The 23807-nt window shown below is 45.9% G+C and overlaps 1 protein-coding gene across 1 annotated transcript in view; it reads left to right on the forward strand.

Annotated features, from left to right (window-relative positions):
* Positions 1-1300: 1300 nt before the first annotated feature.
* Positions 1301-23807, forward strand: part of LOC106148988 — a 57977-nt gene continuing 35470 nt past the window's right edge. The window contains exons 1-4 of the mRNA XM_013516402.1: positions 1301-1350; positions 1649-1796; positions 2486-2525; positions 2939-3324. Coding sequence (XP_013371856.1) covers positions 1301-1350; positions 1649-1796; positions 2486-2525; positions 2939-3324 — 624 coding nt within the window. The remainder of the gene's footprint in view (positions 1351-1648; positions 1797-2485; positions 2526-2938; positions 3325-23807) is intronic.

Genomic DNA, 23807 nt, shown 5'->3' on the forward strand with positions numbered 1-23807 from the left:
TTTCTTGCCTGTCTTTTAGGGGTGTCATGAAAAGCTATTACTTACATCAAAGTGTTTCTCCTATGTTTTCTTCGAGAAGTTTCATGGCCTTCCACTTAGGTTTTTGATCAATTCTGAGTTGATTTCTTGTATGTGCTGAGAAGACAGGCATCCAGTTTCATCCTTCTGTGTATAGATATTCAATTGCCCCATCTTCATCTCCTGAAAAGACTGTGGTTTGTTCAATGTGTGTTTTTGCCACCTTTGATGAAAATCAGAGAAGTGGTAAATTTGTGTATCTCCTCCTGGGTTTGCTTTCCCCTTGTGCTGCTCTGTGGTGCTTTCTGAGGGAGATGTGAGCCCCGTGGGGAGCCCAGCTTGCTGCTTTGAGCCCCACCTTTTTGTTGTTGGACTTAGCCAGTGTCCTACTCATGTGTGGTGAAAATATCATTGGGTAGTGAGACTGAAGACCTGGGAAACACTTATTATTGCTTTTGCTAAGAAACTGTGGGCCGGGCAATTCATGCCACCTTTCTGCACCTTTTTGAAACCGTTACGTCCTTTCCAGCCGTAACACTGGAAGGTTCCTGGTTTGTCCCAGGAGCGGCAGGACGCAGGGTCATGCCCAGCCCATGCGGTGAGGGCAGTGGACTAAAGCTGCAGGGACAAGGACAAGTCTCCCTGGAGGCGCCTAATGGGAGGGACCACCATAAACTTGCGGTCGACATACTGCGTGTTAGGGATCATGTTCTACTTGGGTGCTGTGGGACACACCACCCAAAGTGCAGCACCTTAGAGGCAGGTCGTAGACTCAGGAAGGAACTACCCTCACCCCTTCTCCCCTGCAGCGGACCGTAAAACGGAGCTGCTTTTTCCTTGAAAGGGTTCATAAAAACCCCCATTCCAGAGGGCTTCTCGCATCCAGCCGCAGGGAGAATCCGCATCTCTGAAGACGCAGAGACGCAGACCAGCCTCTGAGCCCGACGGCCTGGCTGAATCCGCTCCCGCTACTACCTCGGATCACATCCGTTAGTCCTCCAGTCACACCTCCGCACAACCGTCGTAAAAACACCCGCTTCCCCCACTCCTCCGAGTCTTCATTTTGGAAGGCTCCCACCCATGTAAACCACGAGATTCATGTGTATGCTGTCCTCTTACCAATCCATCTTTCATTACTGGGGTCTCAGCCGGGAATCTCAGGATGGACAGGTGGAGGAAGAACGTTTTCCTCCCCTCCAGAGACTTTCGTGGGGGGTCCTGCTCAGCCTTGGAGGGTGCTGAAGACAGTCTCCCCGAAGACAGAAACATCAGTTGAACCCCGATGGATGAGGAGTCGCTCAGCGTAGGTAGCATGGTGATAGGTGGGAAAAGGTACAGCGGGGCAGCCGAGCAGAGCGCTTTCTACGGGGAACACACACGCACACACACACACACGCACGCACACACACACGCACACACACACACACACGCACACACACAGGTGCAGAAGGGCAGCAGGGCGCAGGGAGAAAGTATCATTAGAATGCAAAGCACGCAGTGAGAAGAAAGCAGAAGTCGCGGGTGAGGGTGCAGAGCCCGCAGAGCCCGTCTCCCTCGGGGCAGCGAGAAGCCCGCAGACGGGTGAAAGACCTGGCTTTCTCACGTCTGCTTTTGTGCCCCGGGATCTAAGGAGGAACCGAGCACTTTACGTGGCGCTGCCTGTGCCCTCCGCCCTGTGCCCCTGGGCGCAGCTGTGTGGGAGAGAGGAGGGCGCGGCTGGGAGCCCGCGGGAGAGCGCCTCGGTCAGCCCCTTCGGAAATGTCTCCTCCCGGGGGCAGGTAGAGGCGGCACTTCTGTGCCCAGCACCAGGGCTGAGGCTTGGCAGGCTGCCAGGCTGCCAGGCTGCCAGGCAAAGCACACTGGCTACCGGGCCTGGGTTCTCATTCGGGGGGCAACATTTACTCCCTGGCACGACAGTCACGGGGTTCAGGACCTGTGACCCCCGAACATGGCACCTCTGCATTTGAGAAAACAGCAGAAGCAGGAAGGTCACTCTCCCCTCCGACCTGCCTCCCTGGCGCAGGCCGTGAAACCTGGGGAGAATTCTGCGGCCTTCTCTGGCCAGATTATGTCAGAGGTGCCCTGCTTTTACCTGGAGGGAAGGCGTGAAGACAGAAATATCCAGAAGGGTCTCAACAGAGGGGCCTCGCCGTGTCCCCCTGCTTAGGATCATTCCCCTGTGTCCAGCCACAGCTCCGTCCCCATGACCGCCTGCCCCTCACCAAACCTAAGCACGGTGACAGGAGCAGACACGGTGGCGCCCACCTCTAATCCCAGCAACCCGGGAGGCTGAGGCAGGACGACCATAGGTGTGAGGCCAGCCTGGGCAACTAAGCAACTCAGAGAAATTCTGTCTTGAAATGAAAAAGAAGAAAGGCTGAGCTTGTAGGTCTCCAGCACTGTGAAGCAAACAAACAAACAACAAAACCCACAGGTTGCTGTCTGCTCTGGGTCTTCATTGCTGAAGGTACCCGTGTCAGAACAGTCGTATCACAACGGTCTAGTAGGTAATTTTGTGTGCTTTTTTCTTATTAACCTGCCTTTGTTGTGTGGGCCCCAGCCACGAACCCAGTGGTGGCTGCGAAGAGGTATTTCCTTTTCTGCAACCTCCTGCAGGCGGTAACCTTTTAGCTTGCTGGTCTCTCAGCACCTTCCTGCTGCAGGATACGGCCCACGGATTGCAGTGACGCGCCCCCCACCCGGCGCAGGCACCTGCCTGTGAGGCTGGCCTTCGCGCCGGACGCCCCGCCTGCATCCTAAATGCAAATTATTTGGGCTCGCTGTAGTCCCAGACCCTCAGAAACTCTGGGGGCAGAGCCCGCGTATCTTGTGTGAACGAGCCCTCCGGGAGGTTCTGGCGAACGCTAAGTATGATAACCACACCGGGGGCAAACTTTAGCAAAAGCATGGGGTCCCTAAGGCGCGTTCTTTCCTCGCCCGGCCGGCCGCGCTCCGCGGAGTGGCCGGCAGAGGGCGCGGAGGGCCCGCTTGGCCTGGGAGAGCCGCTGCTCTGCGCCGGAGCGCCAGGGCCGCCCCAGGGGCCTCTGCCCGGGTGCCCCTGTGCTCGTCCCGGCGCAGCTCCCGCACCCGGGCCTCGCGGCTGCGGGGCGCTGGGGGCTCCGGAGCGGGCTCCTGCGGGTCGGGGCTCCTCTTCCCCTCCCGGCCCCGCAGATCCGTCCGTTCTCCGGCTCACACCGCAGCAGGAACCTGGGGAGCGGGCACAGGAGCACTCGGAGTTCCGCCTGTCTCAGCCACCCCGAAAGAGAAGTAGATCACCCTCCCGAAGAACCGGCGGCGGCACCTGAGGTGTGTTCCCGCCGCTGAGAACCGCTCCAGGTCAGGTTCTGTGGATTCCAGTCCGCCCCCAGTTTGTAGTGGCACGGGCTAGTCATCCCAGCGCGGGAGGCTGAGACAGAAGGATCTCAGAGCTGGAGGCCGGCCTTGAGCTACATGGAGAGTTCAAGGCAGGCCAGCGCTACAGAGCCAGATCCTGTCTCAAAATTTTTAAAAAGGTCAAAAAATACAATCCAAATGAGGCTTCGTTTGTTTTTAAACTTTGAGAACATTTCCTGCGCTCGAGGGGCGTTGGAGTGCGGATCTGGGATCGGAAATAAATGCCCACGTATACAGGAGACACACTTGTAAGTTTGGGAATGTCCAAAGGCGCTTTCTCGGGTTGCGCTGTGATAACTCTGTCTCTACCAGCGGCACCTGCGGAGTGCTCTGGTGAGCGGGGAGGGAGGAAGGGAAAAGCGAAGTCCTTGAAAGCCTGGTTTTGTGCTGAGAGATTCAAGGGAATATACTCTTGGAGCGTTTGCCCCTGGGGCCAGGTTGGCTGCAGTTGGCGGTGAGTTTACATGATGGATTGCAACTGCAGAGCGGTTGCCTTGACTTCAGTCAGTAAGGAAATAACAAGGTGGACAGCGGTCCTGATCTCTCCTTACCCTCCCGCGGGGCTTCTCTTCCCCGCAGCCCTGGGGAATGAACTCAGCCCTTGGTACCCGCTAGGCAAGTTCTACCGCGAGCTGCTCCGCAGCCCTGCCCCCGGGTTTCCTGGTTTGTGTACCTGTTTGTCCGTTGCCCATCCCTTTCAATGGTCTAAAATCCTGCAGCTTCTCCGTTGTTTTCTGGATAATAGGGAACTTTGTCTCACTACCTCCATTTTACTGTCATTTCCGAGAATTGAGGATTAAAGATTAAATGACTTTTCTCCTATTTCATGCCAGTTTCTTCCCATATCCCCTGAAGAGTGCCTGACTTGGGCTGGGAGCTCAAGAAATATTTGCTAAGAAAATAAACAACCCCAAAGCTTGTGCTCTGGCTACTGTACTGCCTTACGTCTTGGTGCTTCTCTCGGGTACAGAAGAGGAGATACCTTGCAACTGTGGAGGAGACAGGCACTCCCATTGTGGGCCAGACCTCAAGAGAAAAGATGAAGCAAATGCACCACATACTTCCCTAAGGATGGACATCAGGCACTGATATTCTAAATAGTCTCTATGACCTTGAGAAGGCCAGGAAGAGCCACTAACCCAACCCCTACAGGACTTCTTCCCCATTTGTTCTCGGTTTAATCAATTTTACCCTGGCACTTATATTCATAATCTTATTGGTTCACCGTGGCTTTGTCCCACCTCCTGCCCACCTTTCGAGTTGCCCTGTTTCCCATGTGGGCCCGCTTCGCACTGTGGATTTGCTCTATAAAAATCCCTTAACCTCTGCTGTTCCTAAAATTCATTCTTCAGTTTTGGAGAACACGAACTCTTACCGCAAGTCTGGCATCAATGTTGCTGCGTGTGGAGGTCGAGTTCTGGCTGTGCTTGTGTTCTTTCTGATCATGCCCTAAGGCAGGGCCGGTCCTCTGGCTCTGAGGTTCCAGCCTACTGGGCTCAGCCCTCTGTCCTGAGCCCCCCGGACAAGGGCTGTGACGAAGGGCAGGAAAGGGCCTTTGATCATCACGGCTACACTGGAAAAGACAAAGAATTTAGATCTGCCTTCCAGGGTCTGGCCCGGCATGATCTCAGGACTGGAAGTTCTGGGAAAGCTGGGATTGCTGGAGGGGCAGGTTGAGTGGCCAGTCTTAGTTCCTGCCACTGGGTACTTGCTTTTCTAGGGGGTGACTTCCTCCTAGAGTGACTTGCAAAGCTCTGATTTTCCTGGAATGGGAGGTGACAGCAGGTTTAGGACAATGATTGGAGTCTGCTAGGAATTGTTCCAGGGGGGCTGGAGGTAGGTGTTATAAAAACTGGCAATTGATTTTCTCTGAAAATCATGGTAATTCTTTCAGTACCTGTTATCTGGGTGTCTTTAGTTTTGAAGGATGAGATAGTCTAGATAAGTTTAAAGCGATCTGCATTCCTAGTATTAGATAGATATTCCTTGTGACTAGTATACCAGCATGCAAAGCTGAGCAGCAATCTGACCCCAGCTGATACGGTAATGGAGGAGGCAGTCACACAAATGAAGGCAGAGACGCCAGATTTTGTCCTGCTTTTAATTATCCTTAAAAAAAAAAAAAAAAAAAAAATTACTCAGGGACCTCTGAAGCCCAGCCTCTAGCTCCCCATTACAGTGCCTCTTTAATTATCAAGTTAAGTCTCTATCTCACAATCTCTGTTCTACAAGATAATGAAGCAGAGGTAACTCTAGTTACTTCAGTAATTGCTACCCATGCATCTGCCCTTCACTCTAAGGTAAGAGCAGCTTTTGTCCTGTTACTGGAGGAAGTTCCTATTGTCCTGGCTCTAGGGTCTGAATAACTCCTGGAGCTGGGATAACTACAGTGGTGCCTTGGCTTATGAGGCTTCCGAACTTAATTTATTTTGCAGTTTTGGGGAATGTAAAAGTCCCACCTCAGACATCAAAGGTTCTAGTTTAATCCCCAGTTCCCACCCCTGCAGTACGGTTAGATCTTCATGTTTACCATAGTTTAATTCTTCAGTTCCCACCCCTGCCATGGGGTTAGATCTTCATGTTTACCATTTCTGGAATGTGTGGTTGTAAACTCATTGTAAACGTCCTGCCCTTCCTGGACTCCCAAAATGTATTGTTTTTCCCCTAAATGCTCTACCCCTCCCGGATTCTCGGACTTACTGTTCCTAAGTTCCTTCATTGTTACAGATGTGACATGTGTTTACCAAACAGGGTGCAGTTTTAGGGTATAAAAACTGCTCTCGTCCCTGGATCAGCACTGGTCTGATCCTTCCTTGCGTGGAGGCTCTCAGTCAGTCCTTGGCCAGGAGTAAAGGCTCGTCCTAAATTCCAATTGGCGGTCCGTGAGTATTGGTGTTTGTCGGTCGGTACCATTTGGTTCGTTTCTGGTTGTGAGTCCAGAACAGGGAAGATGGCTGCGTTTGTGTTTGTGTGGGGAAGATGGCTCTGGTCATGTTTGTCACTTGATATGGAATTTGAGACAGAAGCAAAACTTTGCCAAATGCTCTCGTTTGTGAACCAAATTGTTCATACACAGAAGCATTCCTGAACCAAGGTATTTTATTTTATTTTGTTAGAGCTTCGTCCTAACTTTCTGCTGAGCATACAGTCATGAAAATTAACCTGATTCCTCGGTCCTGGTGTTCTGGTGTTTTAAGTAACCCTATAGCCCTGCAAGTGTTAGCTGTACTCTGAAAAGCTGGGTGAAGCCTCAGTAGTCAAAGCAGAGCTGGGAAAGACTGCCTGGCAGGGTCACTCCTAAAAGGCCTTCGTGGGCCTGCAGTTCTCTGATGGTTAATTTTAGGTGTCAACTTGCCTGGGCTAAGGGGTGCCCCGAGAGGTGAGCGACAGCGTTTCTTGTGTGCCAGTGAGGGTGTTTCCAGAAGCAATTTGCTTTTGAACCAGTAGACTGAGTAAAGAAGATACATCCTCACCAACTCAGGCCTGACTAGCACAAATTCAGAGGAAGGCTGAATGTTCTCTGTGCTCCATCTGGGGAAGCTATTTTCTCCTGCCTGTTGGGTCATTAAAGCCAGCTCTTGGACCCTCAAAGTGGCTCCCCTGCTTTTGAGGATTTTCAGATTTTAAATACACCACCAGCTCTCCTGGGTCTCCAGTTCCCTGTGGGTTTCTTAGGCTTCCATAACCCTGAGGGCTAATTCCTCCTAGAACACCAAAACTAGTGACTCTGGTTCTCTGGAGAACTCTGATTAATGCAAACAAGGTCTTTGGGCTGAGACCTTTGAAGGTTCCTGGTGGTGTCACTCATGTTCCTTTTAGAATTTAATTATATCATTATGTGCCAAGTGTCTGGGCCCTGGGCTGAAAATATCCGGGGTTGGGGCTTTCAGCTGATGTAGGTTTAGGACTGTGCCAGGGATCTAGGGTGATGAGCTGTTTGGTTCATTTCTCCTTCAGCCCAGGCAAGGCCCCAGAGCCTCCTCCTGCTGCAGTATTTCAGTCTGGCTGGAAGTCTTTGTCCAGTGTCCCAAGATGGTGGGTGCTTGAGCCTGGAGCGTGTGTTAGGGCACAGATGCTCACGCTTGACTTTTCTTTTACTTTATAAAGCTCTAAGACTTGGCTCTAGCAACAGGGTTCTTGCCTGTCCTTCTTGTTGAAGCTGTGCTCATGCTCCCGTTCTGGTGACGGAGTCACTGGCCCCTCCTAGGGCCTTTGTCCTGCTCACAATTCACAGAACTTCAGGAACTTTTTGGTCGCCTTCTCTCACCTGCCTCACAGTGGGCATGAGATCAGAATCTTGCTCCCAAGTGCTGAACTTCTGGGTCCTCTGGGTGCTGACTTCTGGCCCCTCCTGATGCAAATTGCTGCTCTGCCTCCTTGGTCTCTGGGCGTGATGCTTCGGTATCATCCATTCTGCCTGGCAGCTGGGCTTCGGGATGCTGATCTAGTCAGATATCTGCCCCTAGCAGAGACATGAGCCGGAAAGATGCACGTGCCACTGGGTCCCATCTGTCCTAGTCTGGTGTAGTATCCCAGTGTCACTCCCTCTGACCTGCTTCACACACCTCTAGAGAGACTTTCTACAGACAAGTGTCTGTTCCTATCATCAGTCAGCGTAACACCCTGCAAATGCTCCTGATGTCTCTGGTGCTGACGCAGGGGAAGGAAACTCCCAACCTGCTAGACATCTGGTACAAGTTTGTGTTCTCTGAAGCTGAAGAATGGATTTTAGGAACAATGGAGTTTAAGAGCAGAATATATTTATCGGGGGAAAGAAAGCTTCGGTCTGAGAGAGGGACAGAAGGGGGCCCCAGTGCGTTGCCAAGGACCCTGCCTTTTCTAGGGATTTTAATAGAGCAAATGCACAAGGTAAGGTGGGTCCAAGGTGGGAAACCTGGGACTTGCAGGGTGGGCATGAGGTGGGACAAAACTATGGCCAACCAATAAGGTCAGGAGTATAATTGCTCAGGTAAAATTGATTAAATCAGGATCAAATGGGGAAGTGAGTCTCGTAGCAAGTGGGCATGAATACAGAACAGGGGCTTTTCCTGTAGCGGGCTGGCTTAGTGGCTCTTCCTGGCTTCCTCAAGGTGATAGAGACCTATTTAGGATATCTATCCCTGATGTTTATCCTTGGGAAGTATGTGGGTGCATTTGTTTTATCTTTTGACTTGAGGTCTGGCCATCAGCAGAGGTGCCTGAATCCCCTGTCTGACTGCCTGTAATATTTTATCTAACTCAGCTCCCTACAACAGTGAAAAGTTCAGATTCCCTGGTGTAGTTGTCTTCACCAGACTGTAGGATGGGACAATGTATGTAGAGATCAAAAGCGCAGATTCTGGCATCAGATACCCTCATCTGAAGACTGGCTCTGCCCACACTGACTGTGTGACCTCCCTTTCAGGGCCTTGGTTTCATTATCTATACAATGGCAGTATTTACTTTCATAGTCAGCATGAAGATTAAACAAAGTACCATAACTGAAGCACTTAGAACATATCTGGGACATAGCAGGCAAGATTTAAGTGTTCACGATTGTTATTTTTTCAAGACTGAGTCTCTAGCCCTACCTTCCCACCATATACTCCATGTAGATTGCACCTCAGGGACCCCCTCTCCTCGGCAGCAGAACCTATTTTAGGTCTACATCTGTGCATGTGCTCCTCCCCCTGCATGAAATATTTTCCTTTTGCTTCATGAAGACCAACTTTACTTTGTCACTCGAATCCCACCAGGGTGTTTTGCCTTAGGAGGAGACTTCCACGCCTCCCATGTGATTTAGAAGATTCTACCATCATGCACCAGCAGCATCTACCATCACTCTGCCTTTAAGGGTGATTTACCTATGATTCCGTCTGCACTGTGGGGAGCATCTTCAGAGGCAGAGGTGCTCTTATTGTTTGAATTTCCAGGGCATAGGACATGTAGGGAACCGATGTCACCACGGTGATGAATTCTTGGGCTATGACAAATTTGGCTCTCAGGTGATGTGAGCCTAGAGTGGTTCAAGCCAGGTGACACCTGCCAAGGCCCTGTGTGGTGATGGTTCCTTGCTGGGGTTTGGAACCATCTGCTAGATGGGGGCTCCTAAAACATCTTCCTTGCTTCCCATTGGATCTGTGATTCCAGCACTGCCCTGCTGACTCAGGGGGAAGACACTTGTCCCTGGGGTCAGAGAACCACACAGACTTTCTTGCTGTGAATGTGTGAGCATGGCCAGCACCTTCTCAGGGGCTCAGTAGAAGAAATCCAAGAAGAAATGCCTTGGTTATCGGAGACTTCTGGTTACCCATAAATATCTCTTGTTCTTTTAGCTATTAATAGTAACATTCAGACCAGAAAGAAATACAGCCCAATGGTCACATTTTCCATATGCCTTATGGCCTGTTATGGCCAAATAAATAGATTCTGGCTGTGATTTTTATATGGAGGTGTTGATCGACTTTCAGCAAGCCTGTGTAGAAAGGGAAGCATAGACCCGTACCTTCTTCCTCTGCCTTGCTGTTTGGATTGCGGCTGTGATGGCTGTAACTGTAAGAGCCTTTGTGGAGGTGAGGGCCCTGCATCTGGATGTGAAATGGGAAGCTGAAAGGAGCTTAGGTCGCTGCCCCCCACAGGGCCACCGTAGCAGTCCTGGCCTCCCAACTTTTGGCTTTCACAGGACTCTTCTTGGTTCACTGTCTCATGTGGCAAAACTTAACCGAAGCGATCCCGTGTGCTCTTGTCCTAGCAAGACACATGGAAGCGTCTGGGTGAGTTGGGTTCTGTCTCAGAATCAAGCCTCACATCAACGCTCCTGCCTGTGCTGGGATTCTATGGGTTTTCCACCAGAGGAAACCTTGTCCTGCCTTTATGTGTCCTCCTGCCCTGTTTCCGTGTAATTACAGACTTCATTCCTCAGCTGTTCGGTTTCTTTTGGCCTTCCTTTGGATTTGACTTCCTGCTTGGCGACTTCTTGCTTGGGGATGTCATTTGCCCAGTACCCCATGGTGGCACTTTACCAGCAAAGCTCAAGTGTCTAATCCTGGAACTTGGCTCCCCGGTCTGTATCTGTCTCCCCAGGGACCCTCAACCTCAGGGATGATGAGTAAAACAGTGTAAGGAGTGGGGGCGAGACCTCCAGTAGGTTCTGCTCATGAGTGTCTTCTCTATGCACCCAGGGGGCCTGGACCTCTGACATGAACTTAATATACTCCAGGTTGCTGTGTTCTATCTCTCAGGTAGACACTTGCTGAGTTGGAGGCACCTGCGGGGATTGTGAGCCTTTGAGAACCTATTGTTGATGGTTGGGGGTTTCTGATTTATGACAGAGGCCATTTTGCAGGAATGCTGCAGAAGCCACCAACTGCAGCAAAGCCACAGCACCCCCTCTGGCTTTGTCCTCCACGGCGCGGCATCCGTGTGATCCGTGGCGGCTCAGCCTCGTCCTTGGGATGCTCCCTCTCCCAGTGCTAACCTTAATCACCAGCTCAATTACAGTTTCTTAGAGATGATTACAGCGTCCTTTGATGAAATGGATCCAATCAGGCTGAGGGCTAAACATGTGTGCCCTGCTACTCACTGGAGGACAACCATGGTGCACAAAGGTTGCGGTTTCCTCATTAGACCTCAGAGAGGGAAGTTTGGGGGTGAGCAATCTGCCTTTCTTCAAAGCGCTCCCACATCTCGGGTTGTATGTTAATTAACTCTCAATTCCAGGCGAGTATTTGACAGTGCACTTGAGGGGTATGGATTTGCTTGCTTGGCAGAAACTCTGGGCTCTCCTTTAACCTGATGGTTCTCAATCCGGGTCCTTGGACGATGGCCAAACAGCGGCAGCAAGCCTTTCCCATCTGGCTGCACGAAGGGGGCACAACTTGCTATTGTTTCTATGACAACCAGTGCCTTAAAGAAAAAAAATTTCCTAAAAGCCACCTGTATGATGGGCAGCAGCATGTGGAAGAAATTTGGGAGGCTGGGATGAGCCGGTAGCTCGCCCAAGCAAATACACACAGGGAGCTCATTGTCTTTGCGGTCCTGACTTCTTGTCTCTGTGTTCTGTTCCGTCATTTGCCATGCAAGTCACATAGAAGTAGGAATAACAGCAGCTAGGCTGGAGAAAGAAAGACCCCGGCAATTTGTATGCAATTTCATCTGAACTCTTGGGTTTGGGAAGGCAGAATTGCCTCTTCCCACTCTGCTTTTTTTTTTAATTGCTGCTCAGCTTCTTCTGCTCAATGAGGCTTCCAGAAAGGAAAACAAGCAAACAATGAAACATGAGTTCCGCCCTTTAAGCAACTGCTTTCTACATTCTTTATCAGGACGCAGTCCGGTTATGAAGGTGAGTCGAAGAACCTTTGTGTTTGCCATCAGAGCGCCCTCATCGAACAAGTCACTCTGTGCCAGCGGCAGTCTTTACCCTCCACTTCATCACATGAGGAAGCTACAGGGAAAATAACTTTGCTCAAGATAGTACTTATTCAGTTAGCTAAATATCTCCTGTCAGTGATTCTTGATCTGAGGGCTGGGTATCTTCGGAAGGGCCTCTGCGTCAGTGCAGGCTGAGAGGAATCTATGAGACAATTAGTGTTGTCCGCAGCCTGAGTAAACACAATGGAGCCTGCAGAGCAGTAGTACCACTTTCAGTGTGTGTAGGTGCTGCTTTGAATAGTAAAGTGCAAATGTATCATCAAAAGCAGATAAATCACCAGGTGCTTTGGACCATTATGTTTTTTCAGTCAACATGTACAACACCAACATCTGTCCAAATAGGAGCAGATGAGAGAGAGTACCTCTCTCTCTCTCTTTCTGTGTCTCTGTCTCTGTCTCCGTCTCCATCTCTGTCTTTCTCAGTAGTGGCACTGGGAATCAAACCGAGGGCCTTCACACATGCTGGATGAGAGCTTTACTAAGGTACACCCCTGCCAGTTTTGTTTGTATGTATGTATGTTTTATTTATTTAGTAGTACTGCAGACTGAACCTAGGGGCACTCCCTTTTTTAATTTCATTTTTTAGAGATAGGGTTTCCTTAAGATGCCCAGGTAGGATTTGAATTTATGATCCTCCTGCTTCCACCTCCCAAAGTGCTGGATTATGGGTATATGACACTGTGCCTGACTTCTTATTTTTATTTGAGAGTCTCATTAAATTTCCCAGGCTGTGCTCAAACTTGTAATACTCCTGCCTCAGCCTCCTGAGTAGCTGGAATTAGAGACACCAAACTGAACATGTTAAAATGTTAGGTGAGGTTCCTTTTAGGCAAAAAGTTTTTCGGAAGTGCTCTATAAAGTGTTTTCAACTGCATAGAAGTTGCAAGAGTGTTTTTTGGGCAGGGGGGAGTATCAGGCAGTTGAAGAGATTTATAGACCACACAAAGTGTTCGGTAGCAATTACAGAGATCATTCTATATACAGAAAGATTTGGGTATAAGTCCCAGATTCAAGGTCATAAGGCCAGAAAGCGGCAGTGTGGGGGCCAGTCTTGCACCAAATTCTTGATCCTTGGTAGGTGATGTGAAGGTTTGCACAAGACAGAGAACCCCCTGCCCCCAAAACAACTAAACAAACAAACAGACAAACAAAAACAGACAGAGAAAACCCAGATGTTGAAGAGCCTTGCCTTGCAGGACCTGCCGGAGTCTTCCTAAGCTCTGATGTTCCAAGGCTGTGCATCTTAGAGCAGCGACCTGGGCACTGTCCAACCGAACTGCCTGTGATAGTGGTGCAGGGCACAGAACGTGCACGAGCGCTCACCAGGTATTCGAATGGAAGGGACTTGAGCAGCTCAGGAGGCAGGTATACTGTACTCTGATGGCTTTTGCCTTTCTCTCCTGCAGTGGGTCATAAAAGAATTCTCTGCTATCTCTTCCCGGAGAGCGGATTCCAAAGAGGCCCTGGCCTAGACCCAGAGCACAGGAAGAATCTCACAAAGTGACCATCTAAGCCCACACCCCTATTGTCACCGCTAGACTCTCTTTGGTCCTCCTGTCACACCTGTATGCATGGCGGTATGAATGGCAGTTTCCCGTTTCCCTGGGTCTTTCTTTCTGGAGGCTCTGGTGTCATGTGGGATTTTTATTACTAAATTTGTTATGCTTTCCTCTTGCTAGTCTATCTTTGGGTAGATGGATGTCAGCTGTGAACCTTGGGATGGGCAAGGGGAAGATACTACTTTTCTCTGCAGCAACAGGAAGAACTCTAGTGACCCCAGGTCAACAGTACTGCACTCAGGTGGAGAATTTACGGTTTGGGAGCTCTCCCAAGTGTTCATGCGTTACTGACATTGAGGGTCTGCTTGCAGGGAGCTTTTGACGCTGCTCCCTCTTTAGTTATAATTATATTAGTAGTAGCAAATATTGTTTGAAGGTGTAGACCTAGAGAAAGTCCTCAGTTCCAAGAATGGACTGTAGGCTCTGCAAAGAATGGCACCAAGCTGCTGTTAAAGACCCAGTGTAAATTATCAAAGGGCCTTTCTGTGTTTACCTATAAAATGGGGTTGAAGCCAGAGACCAACTTTTGGTGAATAGCACCCAATGACTTAAAAGCACTTTGGTCAATAAATGATAGTGTTCAAATTTAAAAGGTTTATGTTTGTGAAGCAAGCTTGATCTAAATGATGTAATAAAAGAGATAGTTTAAAAGAACCAATTTCATTGGGACATGGTGGTGCACATCTGTAATCCCCATATTCAGGAAGCTGAGGCAGGAAGATCACAAGTCTGAGGGCAACCTGGGCTACCTAGAGAGTTCAAACAAGCCTGGCTTATATTGCAAGACCCTGTCTCACAGCAAAACAAAACAACCTCCACTTTTGTTGACTTTTTAAAATTCACAGCAGTTCCATTAATATTAAACATGTTATTTATAAAAATTAATATAAAAATTATTGTTAGTTCATCTGGGGAATTGCTAGAACCTCTAGTTTATCCAATTTTCCCCTTGTCGTTTCCTTTAGTTGGCAAACATTTGTAATGTGTAGTGTAGTCACTTCTTCCAGTTTAGATTTAATGTGGTTTTATCAATGTTTATACATATATAATTATTCTTAGGATATGCAACAGAGATATTTAAATATTTTAGTTTCCTGACCAAATATTGTAATCCCATTTAGATCCTCAACTGAAGAAATGCCCTGATCTCTTTGAAAGGTATGGTACCAATATCTTTGGCAAGGGTGCTTTTTGGGGGGTGGTACTGGGATTTGAACCTAGGATCTTATGCTTGCTAGGCAGGTGCTCTACCACTCTCCTACATCCCTAGCTTGTTTTTACTTTTTTTTTTGGGACAGGGTCTCTCTAATTTGCCCAAGCTGGGCTTGAATTAGTGGTCCTTCTCTGTCAGCTTCCTGAGTAGCTGGGATCCCAGGCATGCATCACCGTGCTGGGCACCAAACAGTCTTTTCTGGTTTGCTAGTTTATGACCACAAGTCCCATATCCAGTTCTACTGTCCGAATGTCCTAAGGTCTCATCGTCCCTCTTCACTTCATTGCCAATCCAAAGAAAGCGCTTGGGGGGCGCTTCAGTTGCACGCCTGTATTAAAGAAAGCCTCTGCTTTTATTGTGTGAAAGAACTAGGGTGTAGGGATCCCCATTCTAAGTCTCTTTTGTGTTTGTGTTTCAGTCCTTATAAACAGCAGAGGCTTACTTTCATTATGTAAGTTCTGGATGTCACTTCCACTCCTCCCAAGCCTGTAACCACTTGTTCTTAAAGCTCTGCTCATGTGGCTTTCATGAAGTTTAGTGGACTTTTCCACCCGCACTTTTGCCTCTAGAAACTCTGTTATGGCATCCTCTTCTCTCCACACCTCTGGGAGCAAGGCAGCTTCTGTAGTGTTAATGTCATCTTTTGCAGCAACTCTCAAATATTTATATCCATCCTTGCCTTATCTTCCCTCTACCCTGTACCATGAACTACATGGTAGATCTTTCAACTTGGCTATTGCACTATTGTCTACTTTTTGAGAAGTTTTAATTTTAAGGGAAAATTGTCAATTAATTCTTCCATTTATTTATCCTTTACCAACTTGCTATTAAAAATGACCACTCCCATCACTGAGGTACAAATGATTGGAATTACTCTCCTTACTTAATCATATCTCTACATCTGATCTGTGGCTGTGTTAGATAAAAATAGATAGGAATATGGATAATGGCTCATAATAGCAGTACCTCTCTTAGTTATATGAAGTCCTGAACAAGTGTTCCTGGCCAGTGGGGAGCTCTCCTCTGAACAGGGAGAAAGAACTCGAGCTCCTTCCATTCTTTGGTTCTACTGTCTGATAGATTGTACCATTGCTATGGGAGGGGCGAGATCATGGGAGCATCTTGGGTCAGACCAGGAGGTAGTTCCCTGATTCTCGCGTAGTCTTATGCTTCTTTGGCTGGGACTTGGGCAGTTTGACCAATGTAGCTGCAAAGGTGCCTGGGAGATGTTGCATACCTGTGTGTCCTGGAAGAAGAGCGAATGCAGAGGTGAGTAGTCTCTGCCAGTTGCCAAATTTTGCTGATGGGTCTTTTGTTGTTTTTCTCACATCTATATCTTTTCTGTTTCTACTGCTACTGAGCTAGTACAAACTGCTTTTGCATGTTGAATTATTTGTTTCTCATCTTCCTATTTCCCCTCTTTCCAATAGATTTTGACTCAACAACAAAATAAACTTCCTAAATGAAACAGTGACTCCACACTGCATGGTGTTTAGAGCCCTCCCGAGTCCATCCTGGAGATCATAGTGTTCAGTGAAATAAATCACATGTACAAGTTTAAATACTGCATGGTTCCCCTTATGTGAGAAATCCAAAATATAAATAGAGAGAAAAATAAAAGATGGATAATGGGAAGTAGGAAATAGATCTATGCAGACAGGAAGGGGACCAAGAGATGGTGGGAGAGATGAAAAATAAGCAAGATGCGCTATGCGCATGTGCCGACCCCTCACTAAGTGTGTAAGCATTATGCACTGCAAACATGTTTTAATAAGAAAATAAAAATTAAAAAAAAGACAAAATCCACTCTTGTCCCTTTTCTATAGGAAAATTTATCTACTTACAGGGCCTAGTCTTCAGGTTCTTTCTCACTCAATTTCCTCCATTCTGAGTGGGAAGATTGAATTAAGAGTCAGAATGGGTCCAGTTTACGATTCTGCCACTAAAAATGGTGTAAAATCTCTATACTTATTTTCTTTTGAAAAGGAAAAAACAATCAATATTCAAAACCTATCAGTTGCCAGTTTTGAAGTCTAAATAACTTAGTGTAAATAAAGCCCCAAGATGGCGGTTCACATAATCTACACTCAGTAAAGGAGTGGCTGAGAATTACTGAAGATGCCCTCCTCTGTTTGTAACTGCTCAGTGCCCATCCTTTCATCCAAACTTTGCTTAAATGTCTTTAAAATTGTGGAGCCTGCTCAGCTTATTGTAGCTCAAAGTGATTTCTTACTGTTCTGAACCACTGAATCTACTTATGTGACAGTCTTGTAAAGGTTTATGATATTTTCACGTGCACAGAACTTTTGGTTAGAAATAACTTTTTTGCAGCGTTTCCACAGCTTACCTGTCAGATTTGGAGACATGTGACGGTGGCTTATGTATCTTTTCATCTCCAGCCTTTAACAGTGACTGATGGTTTCTTTCAATTAGAGCTATTTGATTTAATGAATATCTTTCTAGTGTTTATTGTTGAGTCCTAGCCAGGGTTGAAGGGTTCTGCTTGGGACACGTATGTATTTGTTTGGCGGGTTTTATAGTACCAGTTAGAAGGTATTGCTGCTCATACTTCAAGCTTGTGGTTATGAAAGAATTGATGGAACTGTGTATCCTCAGCCTGCTGGTATCCATACCCCACACTGGGATCATTTGAACATTTCACATTGCTAATAATTTTCTTTCAGGGGAGTGTGAGCTCCCCATGAACAGTTAATTAGGGGGAAGCGGTTCATTACTGCAAAGTGGTTGAGTTTTGAAGAAGCTGAATAAGAAGATTAAAATCATTTCAGAAGAAACATTTCATGGGATATTAATGCACTGACTGTAAATAATGAAAGAAAACTAGAGCATTACATCCTAGCAACAATATATTAACTGCAAGGGAACTAATTTGCAAATGCATGTTTTGTTTCTCTCTGAGATAGATTTTCATTTTCTGAAAAGAAAGCTGAGACTGGCCTCCAAGGGGACGCCACTGGTGCGCTGTGAGCGTCGTTCTTAGCAGCGGCGTGTACTCAGGCTCATTGCGATGTTTGGCTTGGATTCTTCACCAGTGAGAAATGAATCTGGAGGAGCACAAAGAGATGTTTTTATCTGAAAACAATAACATTCCCTTAAAAAAGATAAAAAATTTCAGTGGATTCTTCTGACAGAATAATTTTATGTCTCATCCAGGAAGGGATTCCAAGTGCAAACCATTCTTTTGGCTGGGGATGGGCAGAGGCGGCCTTAGCGGTGGGAGGCTGTAGGGCCTAGCTTACCCTTTCTATGACAAGGTGGGACTAAGAGGAGGACACACATCTTGGGGACGGGAGCTGAGAAGGAGACAGATGTGGCCCCAGAGTCTGTCCCTTGCTTTTACTTTTCTTTTGAAGTTGTCAAGGCAAGTGGAGGGGAGTAGGGAGACAGAAGTTGAATGGAGAGGTGAAATAGTCGCTATTGCTCTGTGTGTGTGGCTTTGAGAACACTTTATAAGGAAAGACTGACCTCTGGAGGATGTCTAATGAACAAACAGTGTCTGTGAAATTGTGTTGATGGTTAAGGGGAGGTGTGAGGTTTTGTTGACACATTCCTATTTCCTTGGTTTATTCTTTTTTTTTTTTTTGAGACAAGACCGTGCTACATAGCCCAGGTTGGCCTTGAACTCATGAAAATCAGTGCCGGGATTACCAGTATACACCACCATGCCAGGCTTTTTCTTTCTTTTCTTTTCTTTTTTTGGTAGTTGGACTCAAACTCACGACTTCATGCTTGACAGGCAGGTGCTGTGACGCTGAGCTATATCCCTGGCCCATCTTTTTTTTTGTTTTTTTTTCCAGTACCAGGAACCGAACTCATGACCTGGTGCTTGCCAGGCAGGTACTGCGTCGCTGAGCTAAATCCCCAGCCCCTGGCCCATCTTTTTTGATTGATTATAAATTTAACTATAGTTTATAGGAATTGACCATAAACTAATCTTACTTAATCCATATTGTTGCTCTTCTTTCTAAGCATCCCATAATACTTGCTTTAATTTTATGAAGAGACCTAGAATCATGAGGATAGATTAGTGATTTTTGAAGGTAACAAGTTGGCAGAACAAAGAATAGAATACAAAAATAGAGAGGAGCAGTTATTTGCTTTAACCACTGTATGCTCTTTGTTAGCTGTGAAGACCTTATTATGTTGCTAGGATACACTGTAGTCACTGTTCAACTGTATTGTTCTATGTAGAACAAAGACTTTGGTTTGATTCATTGCCCCAGGGTCTTAATAATCATATTATTTCTTTCTCCAATTCACAACATTTTATAATTCATTTTGGATGTTTTAGTCAATTATGTACAAATTAGAAAAATCCTGTAGGCTACAGAATTATTTCCTGCAGGACCCTGTTTAGTGATTACAAATCTAGTTTTATGAAAACCTGACAAGGATAAAGCAATTATCTTAAGTTTATAGGAGACCTTACCTTTCTTTCATTTTTTTTCTGTATTGTTTGGTAAATGAAGACTTATTATTTGAGTGTCAAATTATATCTTTAAAATTATACATTCCCCAATATGTATGGATGAACAGAAATTGAGTAAGGTCTTTCTTTAAAGACTTAGCATATTAACTTTAAACCTCTTTTTGATATCTTTAACATTCAGGCAACACGAATTGCTTGAAACCAGCATCACAGATTTTTTCTTGGAAAGATTTTCCAATGCAGATCTATTCTGTAATCAGATTTTCTTAAAGTAGAATGCAGTTTGGTTTAAAATATTTTCAAAAATTAATTGTTTTTATTTTTTATCTTTTATCCATTTAAGTAGAGAACAGGGTATATTTTTTTCTTCCGTTTGCAGCTTAAGGACAGCATATTCCAAGCTTCTGCATGAATTGTATCCTTTAGAATCCTAAATGGGAAAAGTTAAACATAATTAACCCAGCATAACAGTTTGCTTCACAGCATTTTGAAACTGACATGTCACAGACAGTTGTACTAACTCTCAGTTTGGTAACATTAATAAACAAGTGCTTGTAATTTAAGAGTAATTATGAATTCACCCGTGTGTGATTTTCTAATGAAGTCAAATAAAGAAATCAGCAGTTGGGAGGCATTTTAAATTCTTAATTAGGAAACCAGCGGCAAATTTAACAGTCTTTTCACCAGTCTTCCCGTAGTATTGCACTTATGTGATGCTGTGATAAAGTCATAGCATTTGGAGAATGCTAGCTCTGACAGCACAGTACTCGAAGCTATGAAATCCATTCCTCTGCCACTTTCAGAAGTGATGCGATTAATCGTGTATCTATTTCTACTTGGCAGAAATGAACTTCTTTGAGATTCTTGGGGAAACAAGGGCTATAGCAATCTCTATAGGACACACTATTCTTCCAAGGATGTTATGAGGAAGACGTGTGACCGTATCACTGGACTCAGCTTACCTCTAGAGACATTTGACATCACATTGACGTACCCCAAACCACACTGTAACGTGAGAAAAGAATATAGGCTTGATATTCAACATTCTCTAAAGACAACTAGAACAGCCCCTTGGTCAAACAAAGCTGAGTTTATGGCTTACTGAAATAGGGAGAGTACATACTGGACAATGACTATGGTCTTGGATGAGATAATTTAAGGGTACAAATTTATAAGGTTTGGTGGTCTACTTAAATGTATGTAGACTTTTGATGTGAGGATCTAATTGGGACAGAAAAAGTTGAGTTAAAGTTCTTTAGGATTTAGGCATCTAGAGTTTGTGTTATCTTCTTTGTGAACAATTTTCTGAAGCAAATAGTAGGACAATAAAGCCATAAGATCTTTTGTTTTTGCAGCCTCATGTACTCTGATCAGACTATCCATCGATGCACCCTCCCACACGTCTATCTGTACATGTATCCATTCTCCCACTCAACAAATATTCCTTGCTATTATCCACTTGTTAAGTTCCATGCTGGATATTAGGAATATGGAGTTTTTACCCTTAATGTGTTCACAGCCTAATAGGAATAACCAATATCTTAAAGCTACTTAGAGCAACAAGTGGGACAATGGTTAAAGTACAAATGGGAACAGAGATATGAGGCAGAAAATGTGGATGGTAACTGTAAAGGGCCTTGTATGCACTGCTCAGGAGGGATTTTCAACTTAACTTTTGCATCACATGGAGATCGAAAGGAGACGGACAGGGAGGGAAGAAAGAAGAGAGAGGAAGAGAAAAAGAGTGAGAGCAAGAGAGAGAGAGAGGACAAGGGTGAGAGAGAATGATAGATTCAGTCAAGCTAGCAAATCAGTTGATGCTGAGATTTCTGGTATAAGATCTGTGCATTAGTTCCCTAGAAATTCGACTGTGCTTTCAGGATTTGAAAACTCTCCTAATGCGATTGGAGTCTTAGTCACTTTTCTCATTGCTCAGGCATGGTATCAGGCACCTACAGTTTAAAGGTGGAGACTTTTACTTTGGCCCAGGGATATAGTTCATGGTCAGCTGGCTTCGAGGCAGAAATGGCACGGTGGAAGCGTCTGGCAGAGGACAGCTGCTCACATCATGCTGTCCGGGAAGCAGAGAGAGAAGGAGGAGCCAGAAAGAAAGATACACTCTTTCAGGTCATGCCCACAGTGATCTGCCTCTTCCAAACAGATACCCGCTCCTAAGAGCAAGTCAGCTATACACCCCTATAGTTTAGTCACCTCCAAAGCCCCAGCCTTATCTTTAATTGCATGAGTCTTTAGGGGAATATCTAGATGTAAATTTTTTGATGAAGATAACAACAGGTTTTCTTCTTTAGTACAGCAGATTGAAACGGGGCTTATACATGTTAGCCAAACACTCTACCACTGATTTACATGGGTTTCACTAAGTTTTCCAGCCTAGCCTCAGACTTGTTATCCTCCTGTCTCCACACCCAGAGTAGCTGATATTACAGATGTGTGCATCATACCTGGAACAAACACAAATTTTTAGTGTATATTTTAAAAATGATGGAGGGCTGGGGCAACTAGAGACAGATGTCTCTTAGAAATGTTTGCAATATTTGAGGCAGTAGTATAAATAGAGGTTGAGTCAGTGATTCTGCAGCAGCAGGTAGATTCAAGAGATATTTTGGAGTTATTTTTAGTGGTGTTTTGATTACTTACATTTGCTCTTCACTCTCATCATGCCATCTAGCAAGGAAGTACAGTGAGTACTCAGAAATGCGTATGCTGAATTAAACAGTGAAATTTTATTTGCTATTTACTATATGAACAAAAACACAATAGAGGGCAAAGCCAGGCTCGCATGACAGGGTGTGATTTGTGGACAAAGTTGGACGTAGGAGTCAAAGCACCTGCATCTGGGCCTTGACTTTGCATTTCATGATGTGTGTCGTAGTCACTTTCCCATTGTTGGGACAAAATGCCTGACACAACTTGACGGAGGAGAGGTTTATTTTGTACAAGGTTTCAGTCCATGGTTAGCTGGCTTCAGGGCTGAAGTGGTATAGTGGAAGGGCATGGTGAAGGAAAATTGCTCACACGCGAAGGCCAGGAAGTACAGAGAAGAGGAACCAGGGATGTGAATATAGCCTTTCAGGTCGTGCCTCCAGTGACCCACCCCTTCTCACCAGGAAACACCTTTGAAAATGAGACCTTGGAGGATGTTTAAGATTTAAAACATAAAAAAGCTCATATCTATCTCATAATGCAAAGTTAATCTATGAGTCATCAGAATCTTAATAGTTTCAGCATTGCTGAAAAGTCCAAATCCAAGTCTCCCCTGAGACTCAAGTCAAACTCTTCAGTGTAAAACACTGTAAAAATCAAAAAGAAAGCTGAGCACTTATAACATACAGGGGCACAGGGCAAACATTCCTTCCAGAGTAAGGTAGAAAGGAATAGAACCAGAGCAAGACTGTAACCCAGCATGGCAAGCATTAAATCCTGTAGCTCTCTGTTTAATACCTGGGACAGGTTGCAGTGAAAGATGAGATCCAAACAGCTTGGGCGGCCCCACTCCTTTGAAATTGCTGGTTGCAGCATTCGTAGTCTCTTTCATGGGATGGTTCTGTTTACTACCTACAGATTCTCTCAACAGATGTTCTATATTTCTGGCATCTCCAACTCCCCATGGTCTCTACTGCAATTTCTATTTGACTCTCACTGTTTCAAACACTTACCTCTCTGTTGCACACTGCTTAGCCTCCCAGGCTGCCTTCTGAGATCTGGGTGGAAGCCTCCATAAGCCCATAAGTCTTGCATTCTGCATGTCTGTAAAGCCAACTCCACATGGATGATGTAAAGTCTGCTACTAGGTCAAGCAATAGCCAGGCCCTCTTGGGCCATGACCGCAGAGACCTCTGAGTGTTTGGACGGCTAAGCACTGTGAAATGAATTTCAAGGAACCAATTCCTTAATTACCCTTCTCAAGCAGAGCACATAGGGCTCTCTTCTTAAATGAGGGCTTTACAGCTTTATACCCTTGAGCTTATAAGTGGCTGGATCATACTGATCTCTCAGATGCTTTCAAACCATCATCCCTATTTCCTGATACAACATAGTTCACTTCTTTTTAATGTTAATCCTTTCAACAACATGTTCTCTATGGCCCTAGCTTTGCTGGTGCTTCCTTCCTGGTGAAATTGAGAACTTTTCACATTGGCTTTTTGCTCCTGATTTTCACTGTAGCCATAACCTGCACATTTGAGCTGCTTTGAAATTTCTCCCACCAGATTAATTAGACCACCACCCTGAATCTGTCTTCCACAGATCTCAGGATATGGGAAAAATGAAGACAGGTTTTCTGTAAGGGTGTAACACACACAGCCTCTAGGGCAGCTGCCAATGGAGCCCTTGTTCCTACTTGGAACCTCCAGAGCCTGGCCTTTTCTGTGCACATTTCTGTCAGCATTCTCATCTTCTTTTATGAATTTTTATTTTAATTAGTGCACTGTCAGCTCTGACCAGGATCTTCCCATCAGTTTGGCTTATAGCATTGTAGTCATTTCCAGACTGCTATAAGGTTTAGTACAATAAAGACTACAGGTTCTGTTCTGCTGTCCTTCCAGGGATGTTCTAGGGATTGGATAAGATAATTGCCATTAGTGGATATTAGACAGGAGGAAGAGATAAGTTGCAAGTTAACCCCAGGGAAGCTTTCTATGCCAAATACACAAAACCTTCCTTTGGTGGGAATCTTGTTGGTGCTACTGCTTTAGAAATAAAGATAGGTCTGTCCAAAGCACTTAGATTTGGGTCCCCCATCTCT

This window comes from Chinchilla lanigera, unplaced genomic scaffold (assembly GCF_000276665.1).
Source record: "Chinchilla lanigera isolate Chin_1 unplaced genomic scaffold, ChiLan1.0 scaffold00034, whole genome shotgun sequence".
Lineage (NCBI taxonomy): Eukaryota > Metazoa > Chordata > Mammalia > Rodentia > Chinchillidae > Chinchilla > Chinchilla lanigera.